Here is a 17911-nt window from a genome sequence, read left to right as displayed (position 1 = left end):
GCTGAAAATTATAAGCAATTTTCCCTATTGATACCTTATGAATAATTCTGGTAACAAAGTAAAAAAGTCTCAATTCTTATTATGCTAATTCTCTAAAGGTATGTCAGTCTCACAAGAATATCTGATTACTGTTTTCAATGAAAATTGAAAGTAGAGGGATATTTTCAGATTTTTAAAAATAAGTTAAATCATAAATATTCATCATATGTAAAAATAAACAAAAGGTAAATTTTAGGGTATCTCTAGATTTTCATTTTTAAAAAAACATTAAATCATTTTATTTACAATTAAGTGATGAAAAGAGTAATTTGCATAGCCAACTGGTACACACTGTTGGCTTTTTTTGTTTTTTTTTAAGTTGGTTCCATGCCCAGCGTGGAGCTCAATGTGGGGATCAGACTCACAACTCTGAGATCAAGGAGATTAAGAGTCAGACACTTAACCAACTGAGCCATCCAAGTGCCCCTCTTTTTAGAGAAAGTGCTGCTTTTTTTTTTTTTTAAGATTTTATTTACTTATTCATGAGAGACACAGAGAGAGAGAGAGAGAGAGGCAGAGGGAGAAGCAGGCTCCATGCAGGGAGCCCAATGTGGGACTCTATCCTGGGACCCCCGGGGTCAGGCCCTGAGCCCAAGGCAGACATTCAACCACTGAACCACCCAGGCATCCCCCCACAGTGCTTTCTTAAAAAGACCAATAGATGAAGCAACTGAATCAAGATCTATGCACAGATGCTAAATGGGCAATCCAATCTATCAATTATGTCATGCAGCTTCTTACAAAAAGTCAAACTACTACTGCTTTTTTGATGCTCAGTTTTAAAACTAACTTCTAAAACTTGCTCAGTTTTAAAGCAAATATCAGCATGGAGTCCCTCACATATGCTCATTTTTCAGGGGCCTCACATAATGATTCTCCAATTTAGAGTAATTGCATATACTCTGGTGTTTTTATCACAATGAAAAAAAAAAAAAGGAAAAAAGAAAAACAAATGTGATTTCATAAGATGGAATCCATAAAGAGGCCAGTAATGAATCCTCTGACTACCGAGAATCAGCAACAGACTGCCAATAATAATTACAGAAAACAGTATATCAGTGTCGTAACAAAAGGGTATGGTGAGCTTCTTCTAAAATACTCAGTTCATTTTTATATAATGAATCAAACTAATGTATTTATAAATTATTCATTTATCTTTATGTGAGATTTGTTTTATTAATATTTATGCTTTTCTGGTATCAGTTTTTCCTACTCTTGCATCAGAATCTTCCCATAAATCCCTGGAAAGTCACAAATATCCCTATGGCCAATGGGTAAGCCACAAAAGTGATAGTTCATCAAAATGTATTTTCACCTATTTAACAAATCTGTTGTGAGGTTAATTTCTAATGTATATAAAATAATCCCATTAATCATTAATCTATGAAAAATAATGATCATATTGATTTTTCTATGGCTCAAACCCTTAGACAAATAAACCTCTCTCTGATTACCTGTTAATGTAAAGAAAACTGAGTAAATTTTATTTTATTCATAAACTACTGAATACCTGTAAACAATGTACCATTTATTAAAATAGACACTTAATTTATACTAAATTCCACTCAGGCTTTACAAGTTTTTTATCCTTAATTTTTAAATACACACATGATTTTTTTCAAACTATTATCAGGTATATACAAAAGTGAAATATGACATCCAAGCCAAAATGTGATTTTTAAAATAATGAACCTCTAAACAGCTATAATGTACAATGTGTAAAATTCCAATAAAACACAGGTAGATTCTTACAGAAATGTTAGTCCTATAATACCGAGCGATATTTACAAGCAAACATGATCCAAACAGCACATGCAGATTCGGGGTAAGTAAACACTCGGACACGAACTGCCAGTCGCACCTGGTCTCCACGGCAACAGATTATTTCTTCACAGAAAGGAGACCTACAAAAGAAAACTTATTTAATTAAGAAGTGAACACAGATTTTACTTTATCTCCAAATAAGTCCATTCCATATTTAAAATAATTTTTAAAAATCTAGTCTCTGCAGAACATGAGAGACTCCTTACTCTGGGAAACAAACAAGGGGTGGTAGAAAGGGAGGTGGGCAGGGGGTGGGGGGACTGGGTGATGGGCACTGAGGGGGGCACTTGATGGGATGAACACTGGGTGTTATTCTATATGTTGGCAAATTGAACACCAATTAAAAAAAAAAACAAAAACACACACACAAAAATCTAGTCTCTGTTATCAATAGCCCTATGATTTTGGTTTAGCTATTGAAATTACACAATATTTTCTCAGTCTATAAATTTAAAAAATTACACTAGATAAGATTAGAAATCCTCAGCTGAGATTGCACCAAAACCAACGGGAAAATTATTCCAACTACCTAGAGCCACATTTCAGACCTAATGAATCACAATCTGTGGCAAGGAAAATAAATCATTATAAAAGTTCACGTGATTCTAAAGTCATTCCTAAACGACCAGACTAACAGACTGCTAAAAGTCTAGGTTAATAGGGACACCTGGGTTGCTCAGTAGGGTGTGCGTCTCTCATCTTCAGTTCAGATCATGAGATCCACCCCCGCACTTGGGTCCATGCTTAGCACAGAGTCTGCTTATCCCCACTCTGCCCTCATCTCCTACTCTAGTTAATTAATTAATTAATTTTTAAAAAATCTTTAAATTCCTAAGACAGTTAACATTTACAAATTCATAAATTCCACCTTACCGAAGACATGTAGCAAATGCGCGCCTTGCATTTCTATAGACAAAATGTATTGGGAACCCTTTAAATGTGTGACCATCAGGTACAGCCCTCCTTATGGCATCTTGAAATTCTTCATTGCCTGCAGATATACTTGTCGTACGCTCAAATTCATAAGAAGCCAAAGCTGGTGATAAGAGATAGGAAAGCTGGTCTTCCCAAACAGTAGTGAGCCCAAGATCCTACAGCAATCGAAAAATAAAAAGAAAAGGTGAAATATACTAGTATTTTAATAACCAATTATAAGTGTTGGTGATTTTAATACATTTAAAATATAAAAAATATTTTAATATAAACCCCATCATAACTTTTTAAATTTTCTATTATGATAAGGACACGTACAAATAAAGGAACTACAGGTACCTGGTTTTACTTAGAAGTAAAAAAAAGAAAAAACTTTTAATACATTGATGTTAGTAAAGGGTCAAAAATCTGTACTTCCTTAATATTCACTAGAAAATACTACATGGAACAGTCCTACTATGGAAAACACAGTGCTGCTGAAATCTGAAATCACGTTTTATTTAAAGAGTAAGATTGAATCAGCTTAATTTAATTGTTCCAACACAAATTCAACTATAGTAGGAGAGAAAAGTCAACAAATGAATTACATGATAATACTAACTTTTATACCGTAAAGGGATATAAAGGTGAAAAGATATGCTTTAGGCCTTCAGGGAGCTTAAAACATGTTTCTATAGAATGTTGAAGGCATTTAAGATTTCACTTGTGGTATGAAATGAACTCCATATATCTATACACGTGATATTTTAAAAACATTGTTACAAAAAAAATTTTCTCAAAAATTCTAAATATTTTGATTATCATAATAGATCTCTGCCATTTCCTGATTTTGTATTCAAGGTTTTAGCTGGTTCCAAGTAACCCCAAAGGTCTATGTTCATCTATCTTTTTTTCTGTGGTGAAAAGTAAATCTCACTTACTGGCTTACAGGCACCATTAACTTAATGATCAACACTAGCATCTAGCTCAGTTTTTTGTTTTCTTTTTCTACATAAATTCCTATTACAATAAAATACTGGTCTTATTTGTAAACAAGACCTAGGAAAACTAAAAGGCAGTATAGTATGAGTGATGGAGGGAAAGATGCAGTAATGAGGGGCTTTCATTCTCCGCAGTGTAAGTGAAGTAGGTCCTTGAACAACCTACTGCTGAGAACAAACTATAAGTGCCAGATTACTTTCCAAAATACACTTCTAAAAGCTTTGATGAGTTGGCAAGTGAGTAGAGCAGATTTTAGAAGCCAAACTAATAGTAATTGGAAGCCCAGAAAACATAGTTAATAAATCACTTTGCCTTTGATGCCCTCAAGGAACACAGTAAACAGGATTCACTGAAGGTGGAGAGTCTATTATGGAATCCCAAAAGATGAATTAGAAATAAGTCTTCTGAGATTCTAGTCCTTTGATGGTTATGTGTTGCACCCACTCCAATCATGTTTTCATTCATTCCCTGACTGGTTTCTTCCAATGAACAAAAATTCTTAAAATATACTAATCTTTTTATATCTTTTTATGTTTGTTATGTCTAATGCACAAAAGAAATCTAAATGGCTAATAAGAGGACTGATCTCATTAATAATCAGGGCAATGCAAATTAAAACTAGAATGAGAATATAATTTTACATCCAGCTAAATTCATGTGATAGGGCAAAATAAAACCAACCTGGAAAAAAATGATTATGAAAAAAATATAACCCAGTATTTTCAGTAGGAATAATATGAATTAAGTACTCCACAGAAAAATAAATCCAAAGAGTGGTATTCAGCAAAAGTCTGAACTAGTTTACCACTCTTCATTTCTAGAAGTAATAAATTCTAAAAATATTAGTGAGTTTGGAAACTTTTGGTCTCAGAACCTAACTCTCATGACTTTCAAAACTACAAGCTTAAAGGCAGGAACTAAATTTGTTTTGTTCAGGGCTAGAACAGTGACTGGTACTATCCTAGCTGCCCTCCTCCCCTTATTATTGTTAAATACATAAACAAATGAAAAAAAATGCATGAAACTACAAATATCAGTGTTAATTACCTTCCTGTGTTCTGACACTAGCAGTCTTAGCTGCATTTCTATTTCATTACTTGTTACTGAAGCATCAATTGTGGATGCACATAGAGGGGGAAAAGGAGGAAGGGATGTTGTAGCTCCTGGAGCGCACACAGATCTGATTGCTTCTTCACTCATGGGTTTCCATTTGGATTCATCATTCAAATCAAATACACAGATTTCTACTGAGTCAGAGGGCTGACAATTTCCCAGGAACATCTGATGATTGAAAACACAACCAATTGTTCGATATGGGTACAGAGGTTTGGGCTGTTCTGCAACTGGAGATTCATCAGGATTGGCAGGTTTGTGGATGTACCTAAAAAAAGTAAAGTATAATTTTATACAGTAAAAACTTAAAAATTAAGATGGTAACATTTATTAAGAAAGATATTTAGGGCTATAACTATTTCCCAGGACTAGAGTTTAATACTTGTTTTTTCTTATATTTCTACAATTTTATTACAGTAATTGTATGGCACATATGATATAAAAATCAACTTTATTCAACATGAGAATATATTCTATGTATAACCATTAAGATCAAAATCATTCATCTCAAATAGCACAATTAAAATACTTTAGCTATACATTAATAGGTACAACTAACAAAAATGATTATCAACCAGGGGAAAATTAAAAAACCTAAGAAGATGGTCCAGGGCTATGCCTTTAGAAACTCCATTTGTAGATCAGATAAAGGTGAAGTAAGAACAGCCAGATAGGAATAATATAAACTAAAAAAAAAAAAAAAAAAAAAGGAATAATGAAAACTGAAAGACAATGCTATGGTAGAAGCTAAGGAAAGAGATGGTTCCAGGAAAGAGGGAACACCGAACTCTTTCAAAATCTGATGGCAGTCCAAAGAGCTAAGAAAAGCATACAGTGAATTTACCAATGTGGAATTGGTGACATCAAATTTTCAAAAGAAATCATGATTTACAACCTCAATTTATTTTTAGGCTTGGGGAAAAACATTAGAAAAAGCATATGCCAATTACAAAATTTAAAATAAATTATTTTTTAACCAATATTATATTATATTAATATATTAATATTATTATATTATATTGGTAAAGAATATTTTAGGTATACAAATTTTCTTCAAATTAAGAGCTGTTTTAATTGAAGTAATCTTTTGCTTGGTCATAAAAAGGCTCTAATAATGAAAATTATTAATTTGTGCGTTTGAGTACCATCTAATATAAACAAAGAATCCTTTTTTTTTTTTAATTTTTTTATTTATTTATGATAGTCACAGAGAGAGAAAGAGAGAGAGGCAGAGACATAGGCAGAGGGAGAAGCAGGCTCCATGCACCGGGAGCCCGATGTGGGATTCGATCCCGGGTCTCCAGGATCGCGCCCTGGGCCAAAGGCAGGCGCTAAACCGCTGCGCCACCCAGGGATCCCAACAAAGAATCCTTAATTTAAAACATTTACATCTTGGGATCCCTGGGTGGCTCAGCGGTTTACTGCCTGCCTTCAGCCCAGGGCGTGATCCTGGAGTTCTGGAATCAAGTCCCACATCAGGCTCCCTGTGAGGAGCCTGCTCCTCCCTCTGCCTATGTCTCTGCCTCTCTCTCTCTCTCATGAATGAATAAACAATCTTAAAAAAAAAATTTACATCTTTATTTTATTTTATTTATTTAAAAAAATTTTTTTTAATTTATTTATTTATGATAGTCACAGAGAGGCAGAGACACAGGCAGAGGGAGAAGTAGGCTCCACGCACCGGGAGCCCGATGTGAGACTCGATCCCGGGTCTCCAGGATCGCGCCCTGGGCCAAAGGCAGGCGCCAAACCGCTGCGCCACCCAGGGATCCCCATCTTTATTTTAATATCCTTGTAAATATGACTGACAAACCTGTGTCCTGTTAAACTCTCCCAAAAAGTGATGGTTCCATCAGTTCCACAGGTCATAACCCACGCATGAGGTACTCCTTTTGCCTTAGTCCCAACACAGACAAAGGCTTCTAATCCATATCCAAGAAGAAGGCTGCACAGAAGGTTAGCATGATCTTCACAGTCACCCTAGAAAATGAATTATTTATTCCTTCACAATTTTCTCATTAAATGTTCAATACAAAATTATAACTAAAAAGCATTATTAATATTCCATTTTTTAAAAGATTTTTTGAAGTGATTTATAAACTCAATATGGGACTCAAACTCACAACTCTGAGACCGAGGGTCACATGCTCCATTGACTGAGACAGCTAGCCACTCCTAATTTTTTTTTTTAAGATTTTATTTATTCACTTGAGAGAGAATGAGTGAGAGAAACCAAGCACAGAGGGAGAGGGAGAAAGAAGCAGATCCCCACTGAACAGGGAGCCCGATATGGAGCTTGATCTCAGGACCCTGAGATTATGACCTGAGTGGAGGCAGATGCTTAACCGGCTAAGCCACCCAGGTACCCCTAAATTTCACTTTTAATCATTAGTCTAGTGTTAAGCTGAAACAATTAAGGAGAGGGGTAAGAATACACTAATTTTAGAAGAACCTAAATTAGTTTACAAAGTCAGTGCTCACAAATCTGATAATCATACTTGGAAAGGGGGCATTATTCTAAAGTTTATTTAAAAACTTAGAGGAAGAAAAGCAGCAGGATTTTAAAGATGAATAGCTAAAGAACATGAACAGACAAGATAACAAATGATACACCAAGAAATGCAAATACAGAGGAAAATACTCAAACTTAAAACAATCAGTTATGGTATCTATATGTGATCATTTTAAGGCATTAACATACTAGAAAAAAATGAGTGAAAGAACAGCAAAATGTCAACAATGGCTATAATTATGGGAGGTTTTCTATTACTTTCCCTTCTATTTTCTAAATTTTAACAACATTATGTTACTTTTACAACTTAAAAATATGAAAGCTACAAAAACAGAAAATATCTGATAATCTGTAAAAAAAATCAAAATATTAAACAGTAAGGCTACAATTATATAAAGGTATGTATTTAAGTGCAGGACTATAGGTAATATACAAAACCAAAACTATTAAGTTCAATGTTAGCAGGAAGGGTGATTTCGTATTAGTGGCTCTACACAGCTGCTTTTTGATCAACTATAATAGAACCAATACCATTTTAAAATCTCAATATGGGCAGCCCGGGTGGCTCAGCGGTTTAGCGCTGCCTTCAGCCCAGGGTGTGATCCCGTAGACTCGAGATAGAGTCCCACGTCGGGCTCCCTGCATGGAGCCCGCTTCTCCCTCTGCCTGTGTCTCTGCTTCTCTTTCTGTCTCTCATGAATGAATAAATAAAATATTAAAAAAACAAATAGGGCAGCCCCCGTGGCTCAGCAGTTTAGCACCTGCCTTCAGCCCAGGGCGTGATCCTGGAGACCCAGGATCGAGTCCCATGTCAGGCTCCCTCCATGGAGCCTGCTTCTGCCTCTGCCTGTGTCTTTGCCCCCCCCCCCTCTCTGTGTCTGTCATGAATAAATAAATAAAATCTTAAAGAAAAAAAAACAAAAATAAATAAAATAAAAAAATAAAATAGATAAAATCTCAATAGGACTTTCAAAAAATATAATATCCATTCTTTTAGATTCAGTAGTTTCTATAATAGTGAGATTTTATACTAAAAAATTTCAAAAGAAACATAATAGTACTCCCAATATTCATTGAAAAAAAATTCACTCACAAAGATATAAAAAAATTAGAAGCAAGCTACTGTAGCCAAAAGAAATAGTTACTACAATGGCAAAATAGTTATGTAGATTTTGTATACCAACTAAAGAAAACTTTACACTTATCCAACCATTAAGAAATGGAGATCATAAAAACTGTAGTTAACACATGGGAAAATGTTCATAGCATAATGTTCAATTATAAAGCAGCACACAAAATTTTATTTATACCTCAGTTATGGAAAAAAATGATATATACACAGGAGAAAAATACAAAAATATTTTTAAAAGGCGAAAAACTGGCAATAGAATTATGAGTGAAATTTCATCTTTACTATTATTGTAATGCTCTTGTTTGTGCAAAAATATCTTTTTTTAATAATTTCAAGCTTCTGGGGCACCTCAGTGGCTCAGTTGTTTAAGTATCTGCCTTTGGCTCAGGTCATGATCCTGGTGTCCTGGGACTGAGCTGCACGTTGGGCTCCCTACTTAGTGGAGAGTCTGTCTCTCATTCTCCCTCTGATCCTCCCCCGCTCGTGCTCTCACTTGCTCTCTACCTCTCTGAATAACTTTTTTTTAATTAAGAAAAAATAATTTCAAGCTTCTAATTTAAGATGTTTTCCATTTAAACAAACTCAGGTAAACAAAATAATGAATCAAAGGGGCAATTATTTGCTTTATGAATGAATTATTTACAGTGATTTTTTAAATTTATTTGAGATAGAGCAGAGTGTGAGAGAGGGCACAAGCAGGGAGAAGGACAAAGGGAGAGGAAAAGGGAGAAGCAGGCTCCCCACTGAGCAGGGAGCCTGATGTAGGGCTTGATCCCAGGATCATGACCAGAGCCAAAGACGGATACCCAACCAACCGAGCCACCAGGCACCTCTTTATATAATAATTTTAAGTATGTATCATTCCTGCTATATTTGAAATAAAAAAAAGCTGAAATCCATACAATTTTTGAGAACCACAGCTTGAGAATAAATCAAAATAATTTTTTGATAATGTTTATTTTTTTTTCCTTTTTTGGGAAGGGGGGGAGAGAAGTAAAGAAGGACAGAGGGAGAGAGAAAAGAATCTTTTTTTTTTTTTTTTTTTTTGAGAGAAAAGAATCTTAAGCAGACTCCATGCTGAGTGTGGAGCTGGACTCCAGGCTCGATTCCACAACACTGAGATCATGACCTAGGCCAAAATCAAGAGTCAGATGCTTAACGGTCAGAGCCACTCAGTTGCCCGTTTTCGATTGTTTTTTTACATAAAAATCTTCCTAACAAATCAATCTAAGTGAGTTAAATAGGTTCTTCTACTGTATAAGCTTTGCTTTGTGAATAAAGACTCATACTACATATATAACCTCAAACCAAATAATATTATTTCAAAACAAATAATTTTTTTTCTATTTCAGCAGAACTGAAATGCTAAAGATAGTCTTATTGTTTTTATATTATCATTTTAGAACAGAGATTAAAAATATCAAATTATCTATAAAATTCATTTATTGAAATCAATTTATTTAACATCAATAAATGTACACAAATTCTTAAATATATACTTACACTTGAAACTAAACAAAATACCATGCAATCTAAGATTTTCTTCCATATTCCTTTTGTACTGCTATTTTCCCTTTTAAAAAAATGTATCATCGAAGTAGCTTTTAGTACTAGAAAATAGTACTAGAAAGACCATGATTATCCCAGCATTGTCTCTAATTCAATTGAATTTACCTCTGTATCTTGATTTCTGACATTACAATACTTATCTCCACCTCACAAAAATCATATTATGCTAAGTAAGAAACTATACAAGAAAATAAAAACGCTTTTTATGTATTAAAAACACGAGATTGACTAGTTCAAACTGATCATTTATCCATTTTTCTAGGTTAATTATTTTCAAATATGATAAACTCACAATAACTATGATGTATTGCTGTTTAATTCTATTACAAGTGCAGAGTACCTTGTTTCTACAGAGAAAGGCCAGCAGAGTGCACCACTGTTCCTGTTTACCTCCTCCTCCAATAACAGGGGCTCTTTCATAACCAAGGACATTAACAAATCTCGCTGCTTGCCTTGGAGTATCCAGAAGCCTCCCAGCTCGAAGTGGTTTAATATAGGAACAAACTGGTCTGTTTATCCCATTTTCATCCTGAGGGAAGAGGGAAAAAATATTAACTGTAGGATAGATTATTCCCAATATTAACACCTTTTCTTAGAATATATTAATGTGGGATAAAATAATTCTGGATACCATTTATTGAATGCTTACCCTGCATCCAGCAGTGAAGTGCTACGCATACAATGTATCTTTTAATCCTCTTAATATCTCTTACTATTTTCATTGCATAAATGAAGAAATTGAAGCTGCAATATTATGCAACAGAGCCAGAATTCAAACCCTGAGCTATCTCCAAAACTTGTGACAGTTAAGGACCTGAACTACCATGATTCAGCAATGTCACTCTGAGATATCTGTAGCAACTGAAATCAGTATCTCAAAAAGACATCTATCTTCACATCCATGTTCACTGCAGCATCAGTCACAATAGTCAAAATATAGATAGAAACAAGTGAAATGTCCTTTAATGGATAAATAAGTGAAAAAATGTGGTATTACCCATACAACAGAATATTATTTAGCTATAAAAAAAGGAGATCCTGCCATTTGTGACAACATAGATGAATCTGAAGGGTATTATGCAAAGTGAAATAAGCCAGATAGAGAAAAACATATCTTGTATGGTTTCCCTTACATGTGGAATCTTAAAAAAAAAAAAAAAAAAAAAAAAAAAAAAGCTGATTTCATAGAAATAGAGAATAGAATGGTGATTGCCAAGGATTAGAGAGAGGGAGGAACAGAGAGATATAGGCCAAAGGGTACAGATTTTCAGTTATAAGATTAAGTTCTGAGGATCTAATGGAAAACATGAGGAGTAATTAATACAGTAAACTTGAAAGCTGCTAAGAGCAGATCTTAAGTCTCCTCACCACATAGGAAAGAGGTAACTATGTAAATTGACGGATGTGTTTATTATCTTGATCTTGATAGGCATTCCACGATGTATATGTATAGCAAATATACATATATATTGTACACTTCAAATATATACAATTATATTTGTCAATTACTCCTCAATAACTTAGAAAAACAAAAGAACTCTTCTGAAAACAGAACAGGCAGGTGGGTAGGGGATGGAGAGGGGATCTAAGTCACAGTATCCTTTCATATTATCATAAAGAACTTAATATTGTATATCCAAACAGAATAACTCTTCTGATTTACTAATATAACAACAAATTATCAGAGCTCATTTTCAGTTTGTTTCCATTACACCTGGAGATCCACAGGAAACAAGGATTTGTTAACCAAGTCAACTGCAAGCAGAGTTCTGAAAATCATTTAAGGAAAACATTTTACATTTTTAAATATAAATATATGATGTATCCTAGCATTTAAGGTAACTACAGTGCATACAAAAGTCTCTGGTGATGGTCCACCACTGTGCGTTTAGAGTTAATATTACCAAAGCCTGCATATCCCTTAACTTCATGATTACTGAGATGACAAAATCAAAACACTATTTTCTATTCAAAATTCAAAGACAATTTAACACACTGTGTCATGGCAAGGCTCCTCAGAAACAAAGTCTAGTAACTCAGCTAACAGAAAAACAACTGTTTTGATTATCAGAACTACTGATGTCTTTCTATACCACAAAAACATCACCTCTCTCCACTATAATCCCAAACCTTAGGAAGGAAAACAAAACAAAACAGCCCTTTTACATTTAATTATAGCAAGAAAGATAATAAATTTTTTGATGTAGAGCGAAGTATTATTATGATTTGACTTTTAACTATGGTTCTCAATTCTAAAAGGCACTGATTTTTTTTTCCTTGTCTCTCCCACCCCACTGTTACCTCCATGGCTCAAACACATCCATGGTGATCTCTTTGTTACTCTCCATCTCCCCATGCAATCTTGGGAGTCAGAAATAGACAGAACAAAGGAATCAGCTAGAAAAAAAGCTCAAGTAGAATGAAGAATCAAAGACAATTAAGGAAACTAAGGAACAGAGGAAGACAAGAGATTTAAGCAAAGGGTGTTTCATGGCATTTATTTTATTTCTTTTAAAGATTTTATTTATTTATTTATGAGAGACACAGAGAGAGAGGCAGAGACACAGGCAGAGGGAGAAGCAGACTCCCTGCAGGGAGCCCGATGTGGGACTTGATCCCAGGATCCTGGGATCACAACCTAAGCAGACACTCAACCACTGAGCCACCCAGGTGCCCCCATAGCATTCATTTTAAAAACAGAAAACCATGATTCTAATTTTGGAGGGAAGTAGAAAACTGTTATTTGGATTTCTTTCATATTAACTCAATGTTATTACTGATCTAGTATAGTGTTGGAATATTAAGTCTTGAAATCACAATCTGAATATTAGAAGGATAACCTCAGTCTTCAAGTGATTTATAACACTTTTTTTATATTTTAAAAAAGATTTTATTTATTTATTCATGAGAGACACATACAGAGAGAGAGAAAGAGACAGAGACAGAGAGAGACCGAGACATAGGCAGAGGGAGAAGCAGGCTCCATGCAGGGAGCCTGATGTGGGACTCAATCCTGGGACTCCAGGATCACGCCCTGAGCCAAAGGCAGATGCTCAACTGCTGAACCACCCAGGCATCCCTATAACATTTTCTTAAATCTTAATGGTCAATTTCTATGACTTATTTTAAAATTTCTTGCACTAGAAAATTTAAGTTATCGTTAAGTAAATTACTATTGTACTACAGCAAAACAAGCAAGGGAGGAAAAATAAGTACAACAGATTATTATGTATAATACTATTGTACTACAGCAAAACAAGCAAGGGAGGAAAAATAAGTACAACAGATTATTATGTATAACAACTTGGAGGATTCTACAGCTGTTACAATAAAGGTAATTAACTGAGTTCCTGAGTGGGCCATTTAGTCCTATTCTTACAACTTCACTATCAGAAAGGAAAGGAATGAGTACCTAAAAAGTGGATGCATTTACCCTAAGACAATCATCAAAAGTAGCATCTTAGAATACAAGATAGATCATTGTTTCATTACAGCAGTATTTCTCATATTATCCATAATACCTCAAATGAAATGTCTTGAAAATTTCAATATTTCAGCTTCTAAACCTGCACTGTCCCATTAAGAATGCCACTAACCCTGTGTAGCTATTTAAATTTTAAATAAAATTAAAATAAAATGTAAAATTCAGTTCTTTATTGCAACATTTTACACACTCAATAGGTCAATGGCTATCATACTGGACAGCACAGAGAACATTTCCCTCACTGCAGAGACAGTGTTGCTGTAAATTATTTTCTCTTATGCCTAGAAGCACTGGAAATTCATTTTCAGACCATGTTTAATAATTTTTTGGTTTAAAATTTTTTGTGCATTTTTTTGTGCAGTTTTTGTGATTAGATTGACTGTCCTAAATAAATGCTATTGTTTCTTAACTTCATATCTAGTCAAATATAGAAAGAAGCAGCAAAGATACTTCTGGGGAACTGAAGTAAGATAAACATTTATTTACTCTCTGTATGTCCAGAGGTGGTCCAGTCAAACCAAAAATGCCCTAGTCAAAACTGCAACTCAAAAAAAAAAAACAAAACAAAACAAAAAAAAAAACAAAACAAAAAAAAAAAAAACTGCAACTCAATGGAGTCTCCATGACTGAGCTGCTATTTGATCTTAGGAAAAAATCTTCACTCTTCTATTCTTTATACTGTTTATTTTTTATAAAATAGTAGAAACTCCTGGCCAACTGACAATCTCATATGGCTACCATGAGACTAAGTGACCTTATGTAGTCAAATCTTCTTACAATGAATTCTAAGAGATGGAAACTTGTTTAAGTAGTATTTCCTTTAAAAAAAAAAAAAAAAAAGATTTTGCATAACTGCATATCTCCTCCTATTCCTCCTCCTCTTTCCTTTGTCATTTTTCTGGTCTACTTGCTCATCCACCCATTCTTCTCTAGTCCCAGATTCCTTACATAACCTCACCTCAGACTAAACAGACAGCAGAGAGCCAGTTATATTTTGACTGGTTTCTCTTTGCCCCATCCTGGCATCAATGCTATCTTGTCTGCCCTGTTAAACAATGCATAGACAATGCTACTGAAAAGCAAGAAGCCATTTCCCACATTTCCATCCCTACTCAACTAGGCTCTCCCACTTCTAAGCTCCTCATCTACAAACTGACCTACTCTTAGTCCATCCTACTATGTAGGGTAAAACTAGATGAATGCACAGGATCTGAGAAAGATTAGTCAAAATAATACCACACTATAACTCTTATAAAAGCATCTACATAAGGCTAACTATATATAAAAAATTTGAATGATTCCTCAAAAGTTACAAAAAACATGGATCTGATCATATATTTTATTCTGATTTGATAATGAGAGAAAATAAGCTTAGGCTGTAGGAAAAATAGAAGCATATCTATATATAACTGAAATGCTGCAGTTAAATATTGCTTGTCACAGGCTCAGAGATGGTGGCTATACAGAATTATTACATATAAGACTGTCTTTAAGAAAATAGCCTAACAAAATATATTTCTAAACATATGTGCCCATAGCCCCAATTCTGCACATCAAAGCTGAATTTACATTATCAACTGCAAAGTATTCTAGTATTTAATCATTTAGTACTAAATATCACACTCCAACTTAAACAAAATGGGTTTTTATCTATTTTAAATCAAATATATTAAAAAAAGGTTTAAAAAAATTGAAATGAGGGACACCTAGGTAGCTCAGCAGTTGAGCATCTGCCTTCACTCAGGACATGATCCCAGAGTCCCAGGATCCTGTTACGTATCAGGCTCCCCACGGGGAGTCTGCTTCTCTCTCTGCCTGGTGTCTGCCTTTCTCATGAATAAACAAAATCTTTTTAAAAAAAATTGAAAATGAAAAGCAAAATAAAATATTGCGTTACATCACCTACTCAGCGAAAGAGAATATTACAAAATCATATTCAATTTTTACAAATAAACTTTCATTTGTCAGGAATACATTTTAACAATTCACCTTAAATGAAACTTATATATACAACAGTAAATATTAAACACAAACCTGTGCAAAAATCTTGACCAGCCGTGAGTTGTGTGAGGGTCGAATTTGCAAATATTCTCTCCACCACTGCTTTGCATATACAAGAAATAATCGCTCTTTCTCTGCAGTTTTCTGACGTTCCAAAGCAAGCTTGAAATTAAAAATATATATATATTTTTCCTCCTTAAATACTATAAAATAATTAACAATTCTACATACTTCCCTCCATCTCTATCACCACCCTAACCGTAAGCCATCATCTCCATCATCTGTAACAGCTTCCTGACGGACTTCCCTGTGTCTATACTACCCCTCCCCTTATAATCTAGTTTCCATATAATGGTCAGTGATCTTTTTTTCTCCCAAGACAAATTTTTTTTTAAAGATCTTATTCATTTATTTCAGACAGAGTGAGAAACATCACAGAGGGAGAGGGAGAAGCAGACCCCTTGCCCAGGAGAGAGCCTGACGTGGGGCTCAATCACGGGACACTTAGACCATGAGCCGAGCCAAAGGCAGATGCTTAAACAACTGAGGCACCCCAAGATAAAATTTTTTTAATAATAAATTGTATTGTCATTCTCTTGCTTAAAACCAGTTAAGTGGTAATTTTCCAAAAAGAAATTACTTTCTAGGATCAATAGATAAATATACTACTATGAAAACAAATACACAAAGAAGAGAAATTCAGAATCATTTACCTGTGTGTTCACTACTTCCTGAGATAATGTCTGATTGAGTGGTGGGTACATCTCAAGTTTTATATTTAAAATTCCAACAGAAACTTTTGATTCTGTGCCTATAAATATAAACAAATATTTAGAACTTCAGAGGTTTCCAGACTATGTATATTTAGTCAACCAAAGTCTAACCAAAATAATCTAAGAATTTTGGCTTTACCACTTACGTGAAATACAGATAATATTCAACATCTTTAATATTCATATTAAAAACAATTCAAATCAGTTTTTATTTTGCATAAAGACCTTGATCTAGTTGTAAGATTATCTATTTTTTGAGCTTGCTTATTACATTTTAAAGGGCTATTTGGATCTAAAGGATTCGGTATTCTTAATTTTTATCTTCATTAAACGTATACCAACCAGATTTACATTAAAAACAAAGTAAAGCAACTGTTAACATCTGGTTCTCAGGAAATATTTATACTTTGTCACATATAATAATTCCTTCCCATTTTTCGCATCACATCCATACCTGGATTTAAACAATTTGAAAACAAATACACTTTTTACAAGAACTATCTACTATTCCTCTGGTGAATCAGAATATACTTGTTTCTTGGTCACTACTATGATAATCATGTTAGGCCTATATTTGAAGACAAATAATGTGTATCTTTTGAAAATACATATATCCCACAAAAAACTTGTGCCCTTACTTTCTATTTAAGGAAAACCACATTCTGGGTATGACTTATCAAAATCTAAAGTACTAAAGCTATACCGTCCACCAACCAGGTTTGACTCTGTGACTTAGTTTCAATACCAAAGTAATTCCCTTATATGTTATGCATAAAATACTGGTAGGTTTTATTCTATTAGAAAATACATATCACACATCAGATAGTTCCCAAGAGTCCAAGGAAACAATGGTGAATAAAATAGGCACCATCTCTCTTCTCAAGGAGTATTATTCATAGATCCTGTCAATGAACAAGTCAGCACCTCTTTGAGTCCCATATTCCCACATGTAAAATGTTGGAAAAGTATCACCTCCATATTCTGTAAGAACCACTGCTGCAGGAAGGCACTGATACTAATGGGGGATGCACTGTACACTGGAGTGTGCTGGAGTAGAGTTTTTACATATGCATCTGTGTGAAGAATCCTACTGTTCTTTATAGCCTTATATGCAATCAAATAAATTTGAAGAAAAAAAATAAGCCCCTGAAAAAAAAATTTTTCCTTACAAGATCAGTTTGACTGTATAGTTCTATACCCTTTTTTTTTTAAGACTTTATTTATTTATTCGTGAGACACACACACACACAGATTGAGAGAGAGAGAGGAGGCAGAGACACAGACAGAGGGAGAAGCAGGCTCCATGCAGGGAGCCCGACACGGGACTCGATCCCAGGTCTCCAGGATCAGGCCCTAGGCCGAAGGCAGTGCTAAACCACTTAGCCACCCAGGCTGCCCTAGTTCTTTACTAACATGCTTCACGGCATTTCCCAAGACCCCAATACTAGAGTCCAAATGTAATTTTGATGAAATTCTTTTTTTAAGTATTTTATTAAGTATTTATCTATTTGAGAGAGAGGACGCACACAAGCACAAGAGGAAAGGGGGGA

At 34.4% G+C, this 17911-nt stretch overlaps 1 protein-coding gene across 4 annotated transcripts in view; it reads right to left on the bottom strand.

The window, feature by feature from the left end:
- The window catches only part of CEP76 (centrosomal protein 76), a 29633-nt gene that overhangs the window by 6714 nt on the left and 5008 nt on the right, over nucleotides 1-17911 (bottom strand). For 2 of the 4 annotated variants that reach the window (XM_077899889.1, XM_077899892.1), the window contains exons 6-12: nucleotides 16302-16399; nucleotides 15622-15750; nucleotides 10444-10632; nucleotides 6704-6870; nucleotides 4825-5158; nucleotides 2737-2954; nucleotides 377-1943 (exon numbers count right to left, since the gene is read on the bottom strand). In XM_077899889.1, the coding sequence (XP_077756015.1) occupies nucleotides 1805-1943; nucleotides 2737-2954; nucleotides 4825-5158; nucleotides 6704-6870; nucleotides 10444-10632; nucleotides 15622-15750; nucleotides 16302-16399 (1274 nt within the window). In that variant the 3' untranslated portion in view covers nucleotides 377-1804. Of the gene's footprint in view, nucleotides 1-376; nucleotides 1944-2736; nucleotides 2955-4824; nucleotides 5159-6703; nucleotides 6871-10443; nucleotides 10633-15621; nucleotides 15751-16301; nucleotides 16400-17911 lie in introns of those variants that run through there. The other 2 variants (XM_077899890.1, XM_077899891.1) reach the window with 2 other exon arrangements.

The sequence above is a fragment of the Canis aureus genome, chromosome 6, assembly GCF_053574225.1.
Source record: "Canis aureus isolate CA01 chromosome 6, VMU_Caureus_v.1.0, whole genome shotgun sequence".
Taxonomy (NCBI): domain Eukaryota; kingdom Metazoa; phylum Chordata; class Mammalia; order Carnivora; family Canidae; genus Canis; species Canis aureus.
This window is presented reverse-complemented; position numbering and strand designations above follow the sequence as displayed.